This window comes from Ciconia boyciana, chromosome 1, assembly GCF_034638445.1.
Source record: "Ciconia boyciana chromosome 1, ASM3463844v1, whole genome shotgun sequence".
Taxonomy (NCBI): domain Eukaryota; kingdom Metazoa; phylum Chordata; class Aves; order Ciconiiformes; family Ciconiidae; genus Ciconia; species Ciconia boyciana.
In genome coordinates this window covers 26,066,734-26,084,437 of record NC_132934.1, presented here as the reverse complement: position 1 = coordinate 26,084,437, position 17,704 = coordinate 26,066,734, and the positions used below count along the sequence as shown (strand labels likewise).

At 40.5% G+C, this 17,704-nt stretch overlaps 1 protein-coding gene across 2 annotated transcripts in view; it reads right to left on the bottom strand.

Moving 5' to 3' along the window:
• Positions 1 to 5,153: 5,153 nt before the first annotated feature.
• Positions 5,154 to 17,704, bottom strand: part of AASS (aminoadipate-semialdehyde synthase) — a 32,728-nt gene continuing 20,177 nt past the window's right edge. For both annotated transcript variants that reach the window (XM_072861104.1, XM_072861113.1), the window contains 8 exons: positions 17,261 to 17,369; positions 16,692 to 16,832; positions 14,610 to 14,777; positions 12,166 to 12,261; positions 10,113 to 10,228; positions 9,838 to 9,926; positions 9,328 to 9,504; positions 5,154 to 7,712 (listed from right to left, as the gene is read on the bottom strand). In XM_072861104.1, the coding sequence (XP_072717205.1) occupies positions 7,594 to 7,712; positions 9,328 to 9,504; positions 9,838 to 9,926; positions 10,113 to 10,228; positions 12,166 to 12,261; positions 14,610 to 14,777; positions 16,692 to 16,832; positions 17,261 to 17,369 (1,015 nt within the window). In that variant the 3' untranslated portion in view covers positions 5,154 to 7,593. The remainder of the gene's footprint in view (positions 7,713 to 9,327; positions 9,505 to 9,837; positions 9,927 to 10,112; positions 10,229 to 12,165; positions 12,262 to 14,609; positions 14,778 to 16,691; positions 16,833 to 17,260; positions 17,370 to 17,704) is intronic.

Here is a 17,704-nt window from a genome sequence, read left to right as displayed (position 1 = left end):
ATTTGTTTTGAAATGAGAAGTTTTTATGAGAATAACACCTGTACTTGGCATTGTTAAATTGTTTTTACCTATGGCATTGAAAAATAAATATAAATATTCCAGTCTGTGCTTAGCAGTCTACCACATACAGTAAACAGTCTTCACTGCCATATGAGAGAGCTTTCACTTGCAAGAATGAGGACTCAAGGCTGACCTGGAGATGGCTGCTCTGCCTGTGGAATCTGCGATTTCAGAAGACAGTTTTAGAAAACTTTACATTTTGTTATTTAATCTCTGCTCTGCTTCCACCCATACCCATAGCGTCCACCTTAGCTCCTGGTTTAGCCTCTCCCAGTCTGGTTACCCCCAGGCTAACGGGCTCTCCCAGGCCTCCAAATTGCCTTAATTGCCCTCTTGCAAGACTTCTCCGTGCTGGCTTTGCTTCACATAATTCATTCAGCTGCTGTGCTCTTTGCTGCCTCTTTTGGCAAAGAAAAGCCAAACGCTGGGAAGCAGTAAAGCAAAGAGAACTCTGCAAGAACAAAAGCAAAATGTTTCAACTTGGCCACTCAATTATTTTCAGTAACCTTCTGAACTGGCAAGAAAAGATACTGATTGTACTGGAGGTTGCAGCACTGGGGAGGGTGGAGGAGCCTAGAGTGGAATAGATCTTTGCTTAAAACTAACACAGGCCGTGAGAGTAACTATTTTCTCACTTTGGTACATTCAGTTGCTACGTAGAAATATTGAGAGCAGAGATACGGTTCTGGACCAGCATGCCAAAGAAACTAATGGACAGTATGTTAGATGAAAAATAAGGATGGGAGAAGACAGACCTGATGTGGACTTGGAGATTTTAGTCGACTGGTGTCCTGAGGCAAGGGGGTGTGAGGGATCTCAGTGCGTCAGCAGATAGATCTAGACCCCTTCAGCAGTGTGGGATTAAAGATAGGTGGAGCTGCAACAAAGCCAGAACGAATTTAGTTTTAGAGGAATCTAAACAGTGGAAACTTTTTAAAAGCCTCGTACTATTGATACACAAAATGAGCATGAAGGTGCTAGACCAGGAGACAGAATGGCACAGAATGACAGAACGGGTAGCGGTAAAGCAGTCTCTTTCCTGCTCTTGTCCTCTTTTCTAAAAATGATCGTATAGACAAAATAATCAGAACAATGTAATGTATAGTTTGTTTTGTAAAACTGTGGTAACATGTTAATGCACTTGAATTCTCTTCTACACCTGACCACTTCTCTTTATAACCACAGTAGTGCAGCCCCAGGCATTATGGAGTAGCTGAACCCATTGGGCTTGGGGCCCCGGGGGTTTCCCCTTCCCTGTCCGCCAGGGCCACATGCAGGATGATGCTCCTGTCTCAGCCCAATGCCCCTGTGCAGGTCCAGCCGGGGACCACCCAGGACACGTATGCCACACAGGGAGGTACACACACACGCACACACGCTAGAGAGAGTGGTAGAAACAGGATTCATCACACAGAAAATGGGACTAGGATTTAAAAAGAAGGCAGGACAGAGAGGGCAGTGATCAGGCACAGGGCATAGATGGGCAAGGGTACTGCCCAGCTGCCTGCTTACATGCACGCATCCCCTTTTACCCCTCTTCTCTCCATTTTTCCCTTGCTTATTTTTCCCCTATCCACCCTGATCCCTCTGTTTCACCCTGGTCTCCCTGTCTCTTTGCAGATAAACCACTTAATTACCTAATTACCTTTTCTTCATGGGCCCCAGTCTTGTTACATCCACACCCAAATGTGAAACCTCTGATGCTGCCTTAGCTCATAATACCGTACATGGTATTATCAACACGGTTACTTTGGTACTTCTGGCCTTGCGGGCTTTTCTTTCCAAAAGGTCTCCACCAGCGTTTGGCCTTCCCTCACATAACTCCCCATGAACCGCCTGTGAAACGCAGCCAGGCTTCATGGCACTATTCGTAACATCTGTCAGCTGCTCCCCCTTGCTCTCTCCAGCAGTTTCCCCTCTCATGCCCAGCAGTTTCTCAGGATCTGTACAGGTTGCTCAGCCTCAGGTCAGGGCCGCAGCCATGTGCCTGCAGATACTAGCACTTGCCGCTTTAGTTCACAGCCATAACTAGTTGATTGAATAATTCAGAAATGAGGGAACCTACTTTTCTGAGCCAAGACATCTTTATTCAGGTTTTACACTCTTTTTTTTTTGCTGTGGTCCTTGTCATAGCTGCATATTTGCTAATTCTGAAGTCCGGGAAGAACGGGACTGATAAGGCTTCTAAGTGCAAGTGAACTTACAATGTATCCCTAGCCAAGTTAAACACCTTTGAAAAATAGGATCTAGATTTTTTTTCTTATTATAATATTTGTGTTATTTTGGGGCTGGTAAGAGTTACAAATATACAGAATGGGCTCATTGTCCCAAACGATATACATTTTTATAACACTGTTGAATGACACATACACTCTCTTCACAGCTTTCCGGCACAAAGTTGGTGTACGCAAAGGTGCGTAACGATTGCTCTTTGAGGAAGGGAGTATCTTCTTTTTCCAGGTGGCCTGGGGGTTCCTTACTATTTCCTCTAAAGCACTCAGGGTGACTGGCACCCTCCACCTGCACATCTAGGCTGACGAGGACAGCGATAGGATATAATTCCCCCCTCTCATTCCAAAAACATAGACACGTTTTTTCCTTTCTTAATCTCTAGGGGTGCCCGTATGAGAGAGGTTAATTGTGATCTTATGGCAATTTGCAAACCATATTCCATAATCTTCTTACCGTATACTTCTGCTCTTCACCACATTAGCACACAACATAAGAAACTGTAATGCTCCTGTGCTACTTCTCCAGCCTTTTCTTTAGGAAATCTGGCTTGTAGCCTCACATAACTTTATGCTTTTTATTTTGAGATCTTCTATTAATCTATTTACAGTTTCATAGAGTTGTATATACAAAGTCTTTTTTAGGCCAATTAATTCTACTATGTTTTTCAAGCCTGTATGGACCAAAAGGGAAAAAGGAATCCTTCTTTCTAAAACCCCATCTTGATATAACTGTTTCTTTCAACCTAAATGTTTTCAGACATTTAAAATTATAATCCAAGGAATCAGCTGTCATTCAAGGTTTCTTCCAGAGATGTTTGTAATCACATTCATCATCTTAGCATGCTGACAAGTTATTTAAAACATAAGTGCTTAGGATAATCTCTTTACTCACACATATTGGTTCTGGTCTAGAAAAAAATAAGAATCATAAAAAAATCTTCTATAATCTTCAACCGTGATGGATTAGAGATTTTAATAAATGCGTGTCAGTTCCTCTCTCAGACAAAGGCCATATTCTAATTAATTTTTTTCTTGTAATCCAAGCTACAGACTCAAAAGACATATAGCCTGCCTTCTCAAACTGGGTCAAGTGTGGAAAAGATGTTATGTATCTCCTGCAAAAAGCAGGATATTAATAAACAATGTCAGTTTAAGATTTTTTTTTACAAAGCTGTAAGCTGTGTGTGCCAAGAAAAACTTGATCAGTAAGCTTCCTCCTAAGAAATCATAGGTGAGTAGAGAGTTAAAAAAAAAAAAAACAAAAAAACACCAACTTCTTAGTGATTGTGGTGGTGTGATTTAATACCTATGGAAAAGCTTTACAAAAGTCAGCAATAAATTACTAGAAGTCATACAAACTCATAGCTATCAGTACAACAGCATATGAGTTAAAGACCTTAGCATGGACCTTGAAAATCAGTTGACTAAACTAGTTAGCAATGTTTTATCACAATGCCTTACCTGGCACAGTTCATTGCGACGCCCTAGGATAACATGTGTTATTTCAGATGGGTTGAAATTTTCTGTGGTAAATGCTTATTTCAAGATGAGTTTAGCAAAGTCAAACTCGTTTCTCTCTCTAATTGTTCTCAAGCATAAGCAAAGCAGGGCTGGGGAGGGAAGGAGCCATGTTGTCTTGTCGGAATTAAAAACAGAAATGGGGACCCAACTACTACCGTAAGCCTGAGGCCTCCTAGGTTACAGTCTTGGTTTTCACTGCTTCCTTGCAGCAAGGCTAAGGTCTGACCACCATTTCTTTTCACAGGTTTGTGCTTTGGTGGATTAGGGACTTTACTTTCAAAGGGACAAGAGGGAAGAGAAGTCTCTCAGGACATTTGGCCACATTTCCCCTGATTCCCCTCTGCTTCCAATTGCATTATTTTCTTTATAGAACCAAAAAAGTAGAAAAAAAAACCCTTCTGGCTTTATGTACTCATTCCCTTGTTTTAGCAAAGCCACATCCTGTGACCCTGTAATTAGGCACAGTGTATTTGAGATGGTCTGATTCACCTTGATAAATTCTGCTAGACACTCAAAGCTAAATTTCTTTTTTCTCCCCCTCCTCATTAGTTTTCCAGCCTAATCACAATCACTTTACCCCAGATTTTTTTCCCCTTAAACAGCTATTGTGCTATGAGTGCATGCCCTTTGTCTGGAAGTCACACTTTTGTGCTCCAGTCCCTGAAAAGGGATGTAATTCTCATCTATAAAAATATCGAGGGCAGAGTGTGAAACATTGAGGCAAGGAAGGGAGTCTGAGTGTAACGGTGCTCAAGCACCTCCATCTCAGAAAGCAACTGGTATCTTATCTGTCATGGAGAGCTGGCACTAGAATAAATTCCAAACTGAAAAAAGAAGAGACACACAGTGACAAACAATCTGTTCCTTGCAGCCTGATGTGAACAAACAGCTTAAGAGCCTTTCAGCCCAGGCAGCAATAGCAGAAACCAAACCACCTATTCAGCCGAGCAAGGTCCTTAAGCTGAGATAGGCAGTGAGACACCAAGCTTTCATTTCTTCCTGGGATACAGGGAGACATTATACAGCTACTGTTCTGTAGCTTTCCACTTAAGTAGTTGTCCTTGTGCCCAAGCACAAAACGTGCTAAAAAAATTGCATCTCTTAAGATTATAGCTGAAGATGATGTCTAAGTACAGATATATATATGGTGTTAGATGTGGATGCTTAAACAATCCTTGAAGAGTCTTTTCTTGTGAGTCTAGCAAGAAGTATGGAAAGGTATTTCATGTACATAGAGAAGTCCATATGTAGAAACCCTTTCAATATAACCATCTATGTAAAAAAACCAAATCCCATTCATACACATCTCATTAGACTGTAAAGATGACATGACAATGAAACACAGGTTTTCAGATTTATTTTTCAAGCAATCTTGTGTGTAACATACAATTATCTTTCCAATAATATGCAAAGAGAACTGAGAAGTCTAATCTTCATACAGAAGCTGAGCAATAAATTCATTTAAGTCTAAACTTAGAAAACAAAAAGCAGCATTGCACTGGGAAACAGAAATATATTCTGATACAAAATGTTTCAAAAATAGTAGCAGTGTTCCTTGAAGAAATCACTCCGTAGTGCTCATTTGTTTTGTGCTCCAAAGAGATTACATACTTTTTAAAAACTCCAATTTTCTTTGCATACTGCATTTCCTAGGTAGAAAAGCAAGTAAGGTGCATGCATATATACAAAACCACAACTCCATGGTTGTGTATTTGTGGGGTAAAGGAGGGAACAGAGAATTCTTTAGTAAAATCCTGGTCTCACCAAGCACTGGACTGGAAGGGACCAGCAGATACAAGTCTAATTTTAACCGTTAGTTGTAGGCCTTTAATCTGCCGGGGGAAGGAGGAGGCAGCAGAAAGCAGAACGTTCATTGCAGGCTCCATCCTTACCCCAGCTGCACATACCAGCCATACAACAGACCAACAGCCTGTAAGGTCACTGGGAAGCAAAGCAACTTAGTGGAGCCAGGATTTCACCCGATACTCAGAACATGCATGGCACTGTAACAATCCAAATTTGACAGTACAAAAGCATTCAGTGCTCCAGCATAAAAAGCCCTCCTCTTTGACAATAATACTCTGCCCTTCATTCTTTCTTCTCCCTTTGGCTCCTTTCACCCTCCTTTTGTTGCAGTTGCTACTTCATTACATATGCACAAAGAAAATCCAAATCCTGAGTAGCAAAACTTGGACATCAAAACTTCAGCTATTGTTATGGCTGCTTTTCCTACCGGGCAGAGCAACACCTGGAATTCCAGCCCCTCGGGACTGTAGTAATAGCACTATGCTTCTCAGGAGGTAAAAGGCTGTGCGTTTATCAGCAAAGTGCGCTTGTGAGCACAGCTGAAAGCAGACAGCTTCCAGCATCAGTATTCAGCTTTAGAATAGGGGAGCTCCAGACAGTTGCACAGGTACCAGCGCAAATGGTATCTGCCCACAGCATTGCATCTCACAGGCCTAACTGGTGAAGTCTAAGCCACGCTTGCATTGCAAGGTGGCGTAGAAATCCCTGAGCAAAAGCCATAGAAGCAGCCCTGAACTGGAAGGAAGCAACTGCTGTTTTGTCAGAGGGAAGCTGCACTCAGACAAAAGTTAAATTCTGGGTGGCTAAACTCTCACTAGAAGCCAGGCTGGCACGTCTGTGCAGCACAGCACTTAGCATCAAGTGAGCGGGTACCCTGGCAAACTCTCATCAGTCGAAAGTGGCACTGTATTGAGTAGTATGGATAGGCTCCCAAATGAACACTTCAAAAGCATGATAGCAAAAGGACAGAAGCTAACTCAAAAAGTAGTGATTTAAACCCCTAAGCCTGCTGCATTTCAAAGCTGCTTATGCTACATAGTCTATTCCCTTTGTAACAGTACTTAACCTGGACAAGGCACACAGTGTAAGTGGAAAGAGTAAACATGTCACTTGGAGCGGCTTCTAAGCACATTAACTGTGTTGTATTTCAGAACGCCCTTCCTAGCTGCAGAGCTAAATGCTAGTGTGCTCTCTGCAGCACAAGGCAATACGTAACAGCAGGTATTGCAACATATCGCAACCAGCGTCCACTCTGTAACAGGAAAGGGTAAATTCAACTTCCTCCCTCCTCCAATTAATTTATGTTTACATTCATAAGAGAGGGATTTCAAAAATATTAAGATCTAGATTTCAAATATTTAACAACTGAACATATTCAAGATTTAACAGGATCTTATTTGCTAGTAGTGCAGAATTTCTAAACTATTTCTTGCATATTGGTATTGTGAAAACATTCACAAATACTGTTAAAAGGAAAGGGACAACAAGACTTAAAATTGAAGTATCACTTTCATCTCTGTTATTCTGATAAATTATTTTTACCACATGAACAATCAAACAATCAATCAATGGAATTCATTAACCAGACTTTTCCACCACAAAAGAATCCACTAATAGATTTTTCTTTCAGCTTAAATTTGTCTCAATAATAACCCTATACACTTAGAAGATAAACTCTATTAATCAAGAAAAAAAAAAACCCTCCTGAGATATTTTAGGAAAGCTATTAGGAAAGATCTGATTGATGCTGAAACATGTACATGAAAGCATAACAGTTTTCAGAAGAAAATACCACAATTCATGCATCTGGGTATGTGCAGTTTCTACATCAAAGTCAGGTGACTGGTTTAATGGAAGGTATAATTTGTGTGTGAAACGGCAGGTGCTGCCTTCAGCTGGTCCAAATTGAGATTCTTAAAAGGGGGAGGGGGGGAACCAAACAAAGCCAAAACCTGATTCAATCCACTGCTTCCAGTTACTGTTTGATAACGCTGTGAGTACTGTACACAATGCCTTCTGCCCGAACACGTTCAAGTATTGGTCCATAAACATTCTTTGTCAATGGTATAACCATACCTTTGGCATCTATTTCACCTGAGATAAAGGTAGGAAAAAAAAAAAGTGTTAAGTGCTGTACTGGGTTTACCGGGCAAAGCTTTGGCAGCAGGGGGGCTGCGGGGCGGCCTCTGTGAGGAGAGGTCGGGGCTGCCCCGTGCCGGACACAGCCGGTTCCAGCCGGCTCCAACCGACCCACCGCAGGGCACGGCTGAGCCCCTCGGCCACGATAATGGCACCTCGGGGAAAATGTGTTTGAGAATGGGCAAAGCACTGCATGGCAGTGAGGAGTGAGGAAAAAAGTGTGAGAAACAGCCCTGTGACACCAAGGTCGGAGAAGGAGGCGAGGAGGAGGCGCTCCAGGTGCCGGAGCAGAGACTCCCCTGCAGCCCCTGGAGAGACCACACTGGAGCAGGAGAAAAGTGTCAGGAGGCAGGAGCAGCAGAGAGGAGCTGTTATGGGCTGACCACAGCCCCCATTCCCCATCCCCCTGTGCCACTCGGGGCAGAGGGAAGAGGCTGAGGGGTCGGGAATGGAGGAGTGAAGTTGAGCCTGGGAAAAAGAGGTGGGGGCAAAGGTGTTGTTTTGTCTTTGTTTCTCCCTATGCAAACCTATTTTTAATTGGCAATAAATTAATTTTCATCAAGTTGAGTCTGTTTTGCCTGTGACAATAACTGGTGAGTGATCTCCCTATCTTTATCTCAACCCATGAGATTTTTCATCTTAATTTTCTCCCCCTGTCCTGCTGAGGAGGGGGAGAGAGCAGCTGGGTGGGTGTCTGGCAGCCAGCCAGGGTCAACCCACCACAAGTAAATATCAATTTGCAATGATATAAATTTTATTTTTTCTATATTTACATATATATATATGCAGATTTATCAACCTTGGCATTATATTCTCACACAGCAGCAGTACTGTATCAAAGAACAAGGGAAAGAAAGTTTGAAATAGTAGCATACACAGCTTGAATTTAATTCATAGAGCTGTGAAACTGTGATTAGGTGAAAAGCATCTAAACCTCAAAGGTTAGTTTTTTTGTTTTTTAAATAACAAAAAAGACCAAAAAAACCCCACCCCAAACCCAAAGTTTTTGCTCATTTCAGTTAGCCAGGAGAAGAATGAAGTTCTAAAGATTAAGAGCAAGCAAAGGGAAATCACACTATTTCCTTAAACATGGTGATGACTAGGCAGTCTGCCTGTTTATATATACACACAACATGATCAGCTAATATGCCCCAAGCTTCCAATCTGATCAATCCAGAAAGTAGCAATGGAAGTCACTAGTTTGTTCAGCACAGGTGTATTTTAGCCTGCTTCACTGTGGCATAATCAATTGTAACTTACCATATCAAAGGTCCCCTCTACACCAGTGAAACACTTAAGATTAAATTACTAAAAATCTCTATAGATTAAGAAGTTAAGAAGAGTCACTGAAACACCCAAACATGCACATTAAAAATTTCTGTAAAGACAACAGGAAAAGTTTTATTAAATTTAAAAAAAACAAACCAAACAAACAAACAAAAAAAACCCCAACAAACCAAAAAAAAAACCCCACCTAAATACACTTCAGAAACACTACACATCTGCTTTCTACAGGCAGGAAGATGCAGAATGATGAAACACTGTTGCTGAAGCCTGAACAGTCACTTACCATCTAGAACCATCTTAGCAGCAATAGCCGTGGGGTATCCGACTGTTTTAGCCATCGCAGAATATCCTTTGTTATCACCATAGACAACCAGATCAATAAATTTTTTTTCCAAATGACCAGAAGGATGCCTGAGACCTATTTCATTTCTCATAATAATCATATCTCTCTCTCCAGTGCCTAAGAGAAAAGCACACAAACTATTCATTACTTGTATTTCAATCACATCAAGATGAGGTTCCTGATGAGCAAGGCACTGTGCATACACAGCACATATATCAGGGAAGTGACTTAAGATAGGGATTATTAGGGAGGACAGAATATTAAGATGAAACTAAAAATGTAACAAGGAAAGAAAAGGATAAATTGGGGGAATAGAGAACATCACAAGACATTAAAAAAACCTACATGAAAGTTTTTTAATTAAGGTGAACAAACTAATCTAATTAAGGCTGATAAGAGATATTGACTTGTTCCACTCAAAGCCATGAAAAAGAAGAGTTTCTCACATACCAAAGGGCAGCTTCATCTCCATGTGCTTTGCAAGAGCCCCCACAATGGAATCTGCTCCTGGAACTGGTTCATCTCCCAGTAAACCTAGCCTGGCAGAAGAAATGAGACAGACTTATATCATCGCCTATCAACAGCTTAGTCTCAGTTTTTTAATTTCCAGCTTGTTCAGCATAGCAGTTCAACAGTCTCAACGTGGACCTAAATCGGTAGAATTGCAAGCCTTTTTTTAAAAAAAAAACCAAAAACAAACTTTAAAAATCACTGCAACATTTTACCATTCCACTGCCTCCAGCTGACTTCTGTCCTTTTCCAGTTTGCTAAATACAGCTTCTTTAAGAACATGGTACTCAGCAGGCGGCTTAATTCCAACCAGTTTGCACATGAGCTCTTTCTGTATTAAAAGAAAAGAAAAAAAGTTCCTGAAGGCCTGACATCTGTTCCCACTCCTTTTCAGTCAAGGTTCTGAGAACCCACTGCTCCACTAAGCTCAGTTAACATCCAGGACTTCTGAGAAGGCAGGTTATGCGTACAGGGGAAGTGAGATAGTTTGAGATTTTTAATCACAACAAGTGAGAATAGGGGTCACCTTTTCCTAAAACACTTTGTACCCCACCACTCAGCTGCCTCCCCCTACTTTTTAGTCTTATCCCTTCCTCTGGCAGTGAAGAAAGAACAAAGAACACCAGGAGGATGTTAGGGTGAAAGAGAAGCCACCTGGAGACAGCCAGAGAGTCAGGAACTTAAGGATGTCTTTCAGCTGGTCTAGAAATGGAGAGCATCCCTTTTGAAAGAAAGGAAACAGACTGACGAGATGAACAAGGCTCTGGCAATCCTGGGAATATTACCAAAAAGCTTTCTGAAGATTTTTGTGCATATCTGAAGGACATTTTGTGCTATCTAGATGCTAATTATTGCTTGCTTTATTGTCCATCTTGCTGTGAATGAACAGAGCTATCAACAAGATATGAAGCAAGCAAGAACTGCAGAGTCCGTTTAGAAGCTCAGGTTAGCCTATCTCCTCTGCTTTCCAGTCAGAGTAGATAAAGGGAAAGTACTAAGATGCAACAACATTGCTGAGACAAGGTTTGCAGTGAGACTAATGAGTTTATCATTATTTTCACAGATTACATGACACTGTATACTTATTCATTGAGGCTAGAAGGACTGGAAATTCTACCCATCTTTGCAAAGAAAACTTGAAGATATCAACCCTAAAATTGAAAGTGGAAACAAATAATCTCAAAAAAATAAAAGCCATTCCCATACACAGCCCTAAAACTCCTGGAGTTTGGAAAGATGAACAGTGCTGTATGTTAGTCAGAGACAAGCAAGACTGGGCCTCTTCACCTTGTGCTTTCTTGGTTTTGAGAACACTCAAGATATTCTTAACTTGAAATAATGGCATCATCAGAAAAATACTGTGCTCTCCTCAGACCATCGCACAGCATAAGCCTGGTGTCTTTTTCCAGATTAATGCTGATAAAAGCACAAGGAAGGAAACAAGAGACAGATCTGAATTTTGTTCACCTGAGTAATAAACAAAGTTACTCTCTCAGGGGTTTGCAAAATGGAAGAAAAATTTCTCACAAGACAGAAAAACAGACCTAACAAGTAATAAGCTGTTTGTCAGTTCAGCTCTCTTTACACCATACCGAAATATGAAATTCCCTGCTTTGCCCACAGAGACAACCAAAACATTGATTGTCAAATGTAACAGCAGCAGATCATAGGAGTCACACTTGGCTGAGATTAAGACAAAGTGAGGCACCAGTAAGCAAGACAGAAAAGCAGCATAACAAGACAAAAAAAAAATGCTAGTTTTAACAGAGTTTTAACAGAAAAAAAGATTTTAATATACTCATTTAGGCATGATCTCTTACTTCTTGATGCCCTAAAAAATATTTTTACGCTGAAGATCATGAGCCTGTACCAATATGGACACTGCAAACTCACAGTACTGAGGGCTGGATTCTGACTAACAGAAAATTTAAGACAGTTCATAAAAATATTGTACGGGACCTCTGAGGGTCATCTAGCCCAACGCCCTACTTGAAGCAGGAGTACCACCAGCACTCAAGTCAGCCATGGCTTTGTCTAGCTGAGTCCTGAAAGCCTCCAGTGTCAGGGACTCCAGAGTCTCTCTGGATAATCTGTTCCAGCACTGTATTACACTCCTGCTGAAGAAAATCTTCTTAATTTCCAGGAACAAAAAGCAGAGAAGACCAGGATGCAATACAAGATTCCCATAGCTAAGCACACCCAAGCCTAGCAATAAGAAAAACATTAATAAAACAGAGGAAAGAAGGCAGAGCAATCAACGTAACTCACCCAGGTTAGAGGTGGCATGGTTGAATTTAGCAAAGGATAAGGATCTGGGTTAATTAATCCTAGTTTTACAAAGCCTCCCATAGTTTTGGAGTATCCCTGAAATAAAAGAATAACAGGGTTAAAAATAATAATCACTTGAAACTCAGGTGAGTATTTCTCCTTGGTTTGAATGTAGTGGTGGACACAACCATGGTAGTGTTAAGCATTATTCCCATGGGAAGACAGCCACAGTAACATGATGCCAGTGGGATTACTGCTACAGAGCGGTACCTTCCCCAGCCCCTCTCCACTCCTCCACCTACTTTTTCAACACCCTCTTTAATGACTTATTCTGCCATCAATACTTCCCTGGCAAGTAGCATTGGTTCATGAGATCAAAGGGCTAAGCTGGCTAGCACTAGTTCAAACACCAGCATGTTATTACAGACAGGGTTATATCAGCCAGCTGGCCCATAAACTACTGAATACAGAGAGCCCAAGCCAAGAACTGAACTCCACTCATCCCAGCTTTACACCAGTGTGATTGTATGGATGTCAGATAAACTGATTTGAGAGATAAGAATCCTGTGTGTTTGTATCTTTCCTTCAGGAATACCAGAAAGACAACCAGGACAGCAGTGGAATGGTATTTAAAAGGAACTACAAAGGCTGCAATAGGCTGCACAATAAAAGAAGTCTCAACTGGTTTCTGCTTATTTTTGTTTGTACCCCATTAACACTCCCACACAGCTGCTGGATACCTGAAAAACAGTTACATGCAAGTGACTAGAAACACTGTAAAAAAGCAGAATGGTGGAAATAAAGCACCCTGAAAGAGGGATAATTATAATTAGGAGCCACTTCCACCAGCCCTAGGTTATTAGCTTAGATGGCCTTGCAGTGAGATCCTTCTGTGACGCCTCTTTTTAAACTGACTCCATTAGCTATCTGAACTTAGTCTATAAAAGGCACTCTGAGGAGATGTCGGCCTCCGCACTGAATGGATTGCTTTCTGCTCTGCAACAAAGCAGCATGTGCAAAGGGCCAACATTAACTTCTGCCCTGCTCAGCACTATGTTCTGGCACGTAGGTACCACGCAGGCAGAGGTATGGCAAGTTCTTCCACGCAACCCTACCAACATCACACCAACCCGAAGTGATGGACCTGCTGTGGGGGTTAAGAAAACAGCACTAACCAGAGAAACATAATTCTTGCAGCACACTGGTAACAACTCTTCCTGTCACCCTGACATTTTTGCTTTTCCTTGTGCTAACACTTATACAAAATAAGAAAAATTTACCAGGCACCAAATGGAAGAATAGATACTGTCATATTAAGACTTCATGATGAGATAGATGCCTTCCACATATTTTTAGCTTCTGAACAAGAGATTGTACCTAGACTGACAAAAAGAGAGCTATTGCGATTTGTAACCCTTATTCCCCCACGTTGGCCTTCCATCTTCTTTTGCTAAGCAAGCCTACCTCCCTCCCAGAAATAAAGAAAAAATCCTCTTGTATTGCAACAAAGGAATTAAAAGGGAAAGGACATAGACATTCCTCAAGCCACGTACAAAACCACAACTTAAACCTTGACATAAACCTTAACTCAATAGACATACCACAACATCCATAAAAGCTTTTTCAAACCTTCAGTACAGTTTTAGGTTTATTCCTTCTTAATGTATATTGACCAACAAAATAATAAAAAAAAATCTGAAAGAAAAAAATGTTATGTTTTGATTCTTTGTGCACCTAACAAATGAAAGGAAAGGAGTCTATCTGGAGTCTACCAGGAAAACACATTTATCTCTTCACATTTTACTTAACTGAGCAAAATGTTAAAGCTGCTAAAATTCAAGATTTCCAGTTGCTTAATGAAAAACTTTCACAGTTTGATGGAAAACTGTAATTTTCTATAAGATTTTTATATTATGTTTTTCATAGGAATATAAGCAACAAACTGTAAGTTCAAATTTTTATCAACATTAAGAAAATAGGTCAATTCTTAAAAATAAATAACAGCAACACACATCACACAAACCCATCAGATTTATTTAATTTTTAAAAAATCTTCTATTGAATTTTAAAAATTCAATTAAATTTTTAGAATTCAATTCTATTAAATTTTTAAAATCTTCTGACACCAAATGCAGAGCCAGAGAAAAAAAGAAACACAGATACAGACTATGCAAGCCAACTGACCAGCTGCCTAAAACAAGTAAAACTATTTTTCTGGTTGGCAATAAACAAACACCTGTTAAATAAACCAAATAAAGCTACATTAAAAAAAATAAAGAGAAGAGCTTTCAGTTATCTCAATTAGAGTAGTGGAGAGCTCATAAATAGCAAGTACAGAGCTATAAAAGGCTGACTTTTAAATACACAGTTATCTTGAAATGACAATATTCATCTCTTGAGGAAAACAATAATTAAAAATAACAACAACAACAACAACAACTTACTTTGTATCTTAAGGTGCCTCTCAACAAAGTGTGAGCTGTCTGAATACCATACGGCTCAGCATATTTTGTACTGTCTCTGTTAGGAAAACCTTCAAGATTTAATCCTGGGAAAAAATCCATCGGAGTAACAGAATCAAGTAATGCTCCTCCAGCTGGAATATTGATAATCTAAATTTTGTGAAAGAAAACAGTATTATTTCAGTGCAGTGTTATTTATTTTATAACAGAAAAGATGAAGTATGTTCAAAATAGGAACAATATGCTTAGTGTTTCTGGTACAAACAAAGGCCCAATCTAAATAAAGCAGTTGCACAAGCCATTTAAGCATATCCTGTGATGGAGGAGCATGCACTATATCAGTCATTACTAATAAAAGGGCTAAAACAAGCCACATCCTTCTCACACACACTGTTAATTCCTGCTGCACTTTAATATAAGTGGCAGGTTCCCATTTCATTTACATTAGTGTAATTTTGGAACACCTCCCCAAACTACACCAGTGTGAAGCAAGATTCTGTTCATAGGCTCCCTGCTTTTTGGTTAATTTTTTTATTCTCTTTTCTATGGGGGAGGAGAAGGCAGATGTAAAGAGAAGGATGGGGTTTTGCTGTGTTTTTTTTTAAAAGATTAAAATAAATCAGGTGATATCACACTGATATAAAATTGCTGCCCACGTGTATCTTTACTTACAGCTACAAAGCACAGAGAGAATGCACCGCTGAAGGAAAACAAAATAAGGTTGACTAGTTCTATCATCACTCCCAACCAAAGCCTTGAACCCTGCTTCCTTCAAGCAGCTGATGCACAGGATCTGCTATGCAGCATGAATACAAACTCATTTTGTGACTTCTGAGCAAAGGGGCAAGGTTTCCTTCTAGAGGAAAGACTAAAGCAGTGAAGTCTGCAGCAATGCTGAAAGATCGTATTGTGTTTGTCAGGCAAGATACTAGTGTGGAAGAATCCTGCACAACAGTCAAAGACAGCTAAGGATTTAGTGGCAAGGAGGAAAAATTGCACAATTTACTGACAAGCTCGCATAGTGCTCTCATAATGAATCATTCATATGCATGATCTAATTTTTCCTAGCAATGGGTGAACCAGGTCAGAATTAAATAAGAAACATTTTCACATTCTCCAAGAGACCCTTTCATCTGAAACTTATAACTATGTGTTATTGCTTGTTAAGTAATGATCCAATGTACAATCCCTGAATTTCTCCTTTATTACTGCAATAAGAACACTAGAGCACCAAAATGTCATGATAAAACATCTCAAAAGATTTCTCAGTTTTGATGATCAAAAAGTTTAGATAATTAGCTAAACTTTACGGTGGTTATACAAGGCAGTCTCCTTGACATTTGAAGAGCCCCTGCTCAGTAACTACTCTGAACAAGTGGGAGTGATCAGATAGGACTGGAAAGCAGAAATGTGGTAATGGCTTGCTATAGCTTTGCACAAATCAGTTGTGATCTTTCCATAAAACAGATGCAGTGATATTTGCTAGGTTAAGTCTACTCTAATGACTCCTGCACAAACAGCAAAACAGAGCTTATACAAAACACATCAGAAAGCACTATACACTTTCACAGAACCCACTCAGTGGGTTATTGGTATTACAGATTGCACCAAAAGAAAAACAAACCAAGAGTTCTTCTATACACTCTGCAAGTACAGAATGAAGCTGTTTGGTTTACAAACATGACTAGATAGAAAAGCTAGTAGAAGGATGCACTCTCACCTTTGATTCACAGAGCCGGAGACAGGGCAATTAAGCAGCAAAAGCAACACACAACAGGGATGGAAGCTGAACCCAGAACACCAACCTCAATCCAGTGTTTTAGTCATTAGAACACGCTCCTTCTTCACAATCAGTTTCCATATAATAAGTAAGAATTAAGCTGGCAGCAGCCAGGCACCGTCACGCTCCAAACATAGGATTAAGTGATGTATGCAACTTGCTTAGGCAACTGACTGTCACTGGCTTGAAAGTAAACAGGGCACCTTACAAATCCCAATTCCCTCCTTAGCCCCAGTACCACCTTCTTTGTCTGGCTTTAAATGGAAATGTTAGGATTACTTCACCTCTCCATTTTTTAAATACGTAGCAGACTGAACTGTATTCAGCAACACTCCTTGTGGGCTCCAGCTGAACTTGTATCTCAGAGGATTGTCAGAGTGCTCTGGAGCTGGTAGGCCACCGCAGAAAGAAGTGTAGGATACAACCTGTCAGATTTATCCACAAGAAAGAAACAATGAAGAGAAGACCAGGATGCAAACAGTACACAGCTATACCCTGCAGAATCCCCATTAGTTCTTAAACTTTCTGTTGACGTTATCCCCCAAATGGGCCAAATCAGAAGATCTACAGTGGACAGGGGAAACCAAAAGAATTTCACTGAGCAACACTGTCAAGCTGTCACACTGCAGGCACTGTCCATAAAGGAGAGGAAACGAAAACATACACTGAGGCAAAGCCATCTTAGTTGATGGTCTCACCAATGGGATTAGTTGGCACCAAATTCCAAGCACCAAAAAAGTAAGGTGTCCAGAGCCCGTTACACATCAGTTACATGCCCAAAAACTGTGCGGTGTTAAAGGAACAACTTTATAACAAAATCTTGGCAGAACTATGCACTACCTGCCAACCTTACCGTAGCACCAACTTCTTTTGCCTTGTCAATACATTCCATCGCCAACATATGGTCAAGACCAGGATCCAAACCCATTTCACTGATAACTGTAATACCAGCAGCTTCTACACTAAAAATAACAGAAATGCAGAGCTGTCAGAATATTCACCATTACTGGCCTTTTGTTTATTACTGTCCAACAAAGGCCCAGTGACCTTTCCCCAACACAGTAAATTCTGGTCTCTGTCTGCAGCTTGTGGAAAAAAACAGAAGCAGATGTTAAAACCTGAACAGTGACAATTGTCTAAGAGTCATTCTAGCCTTGGCTTCTCTTACTTTGCTGCAACATCTAGGAGCTGGTGGAAAAAGAAATTCCTACCAGCTACTCCATATCCCACATTCTCCTGGACAGTGCTATAATGCAAGAATGTAGTAATGCAGAGGACAGCACAGAGCTAGTCGTAA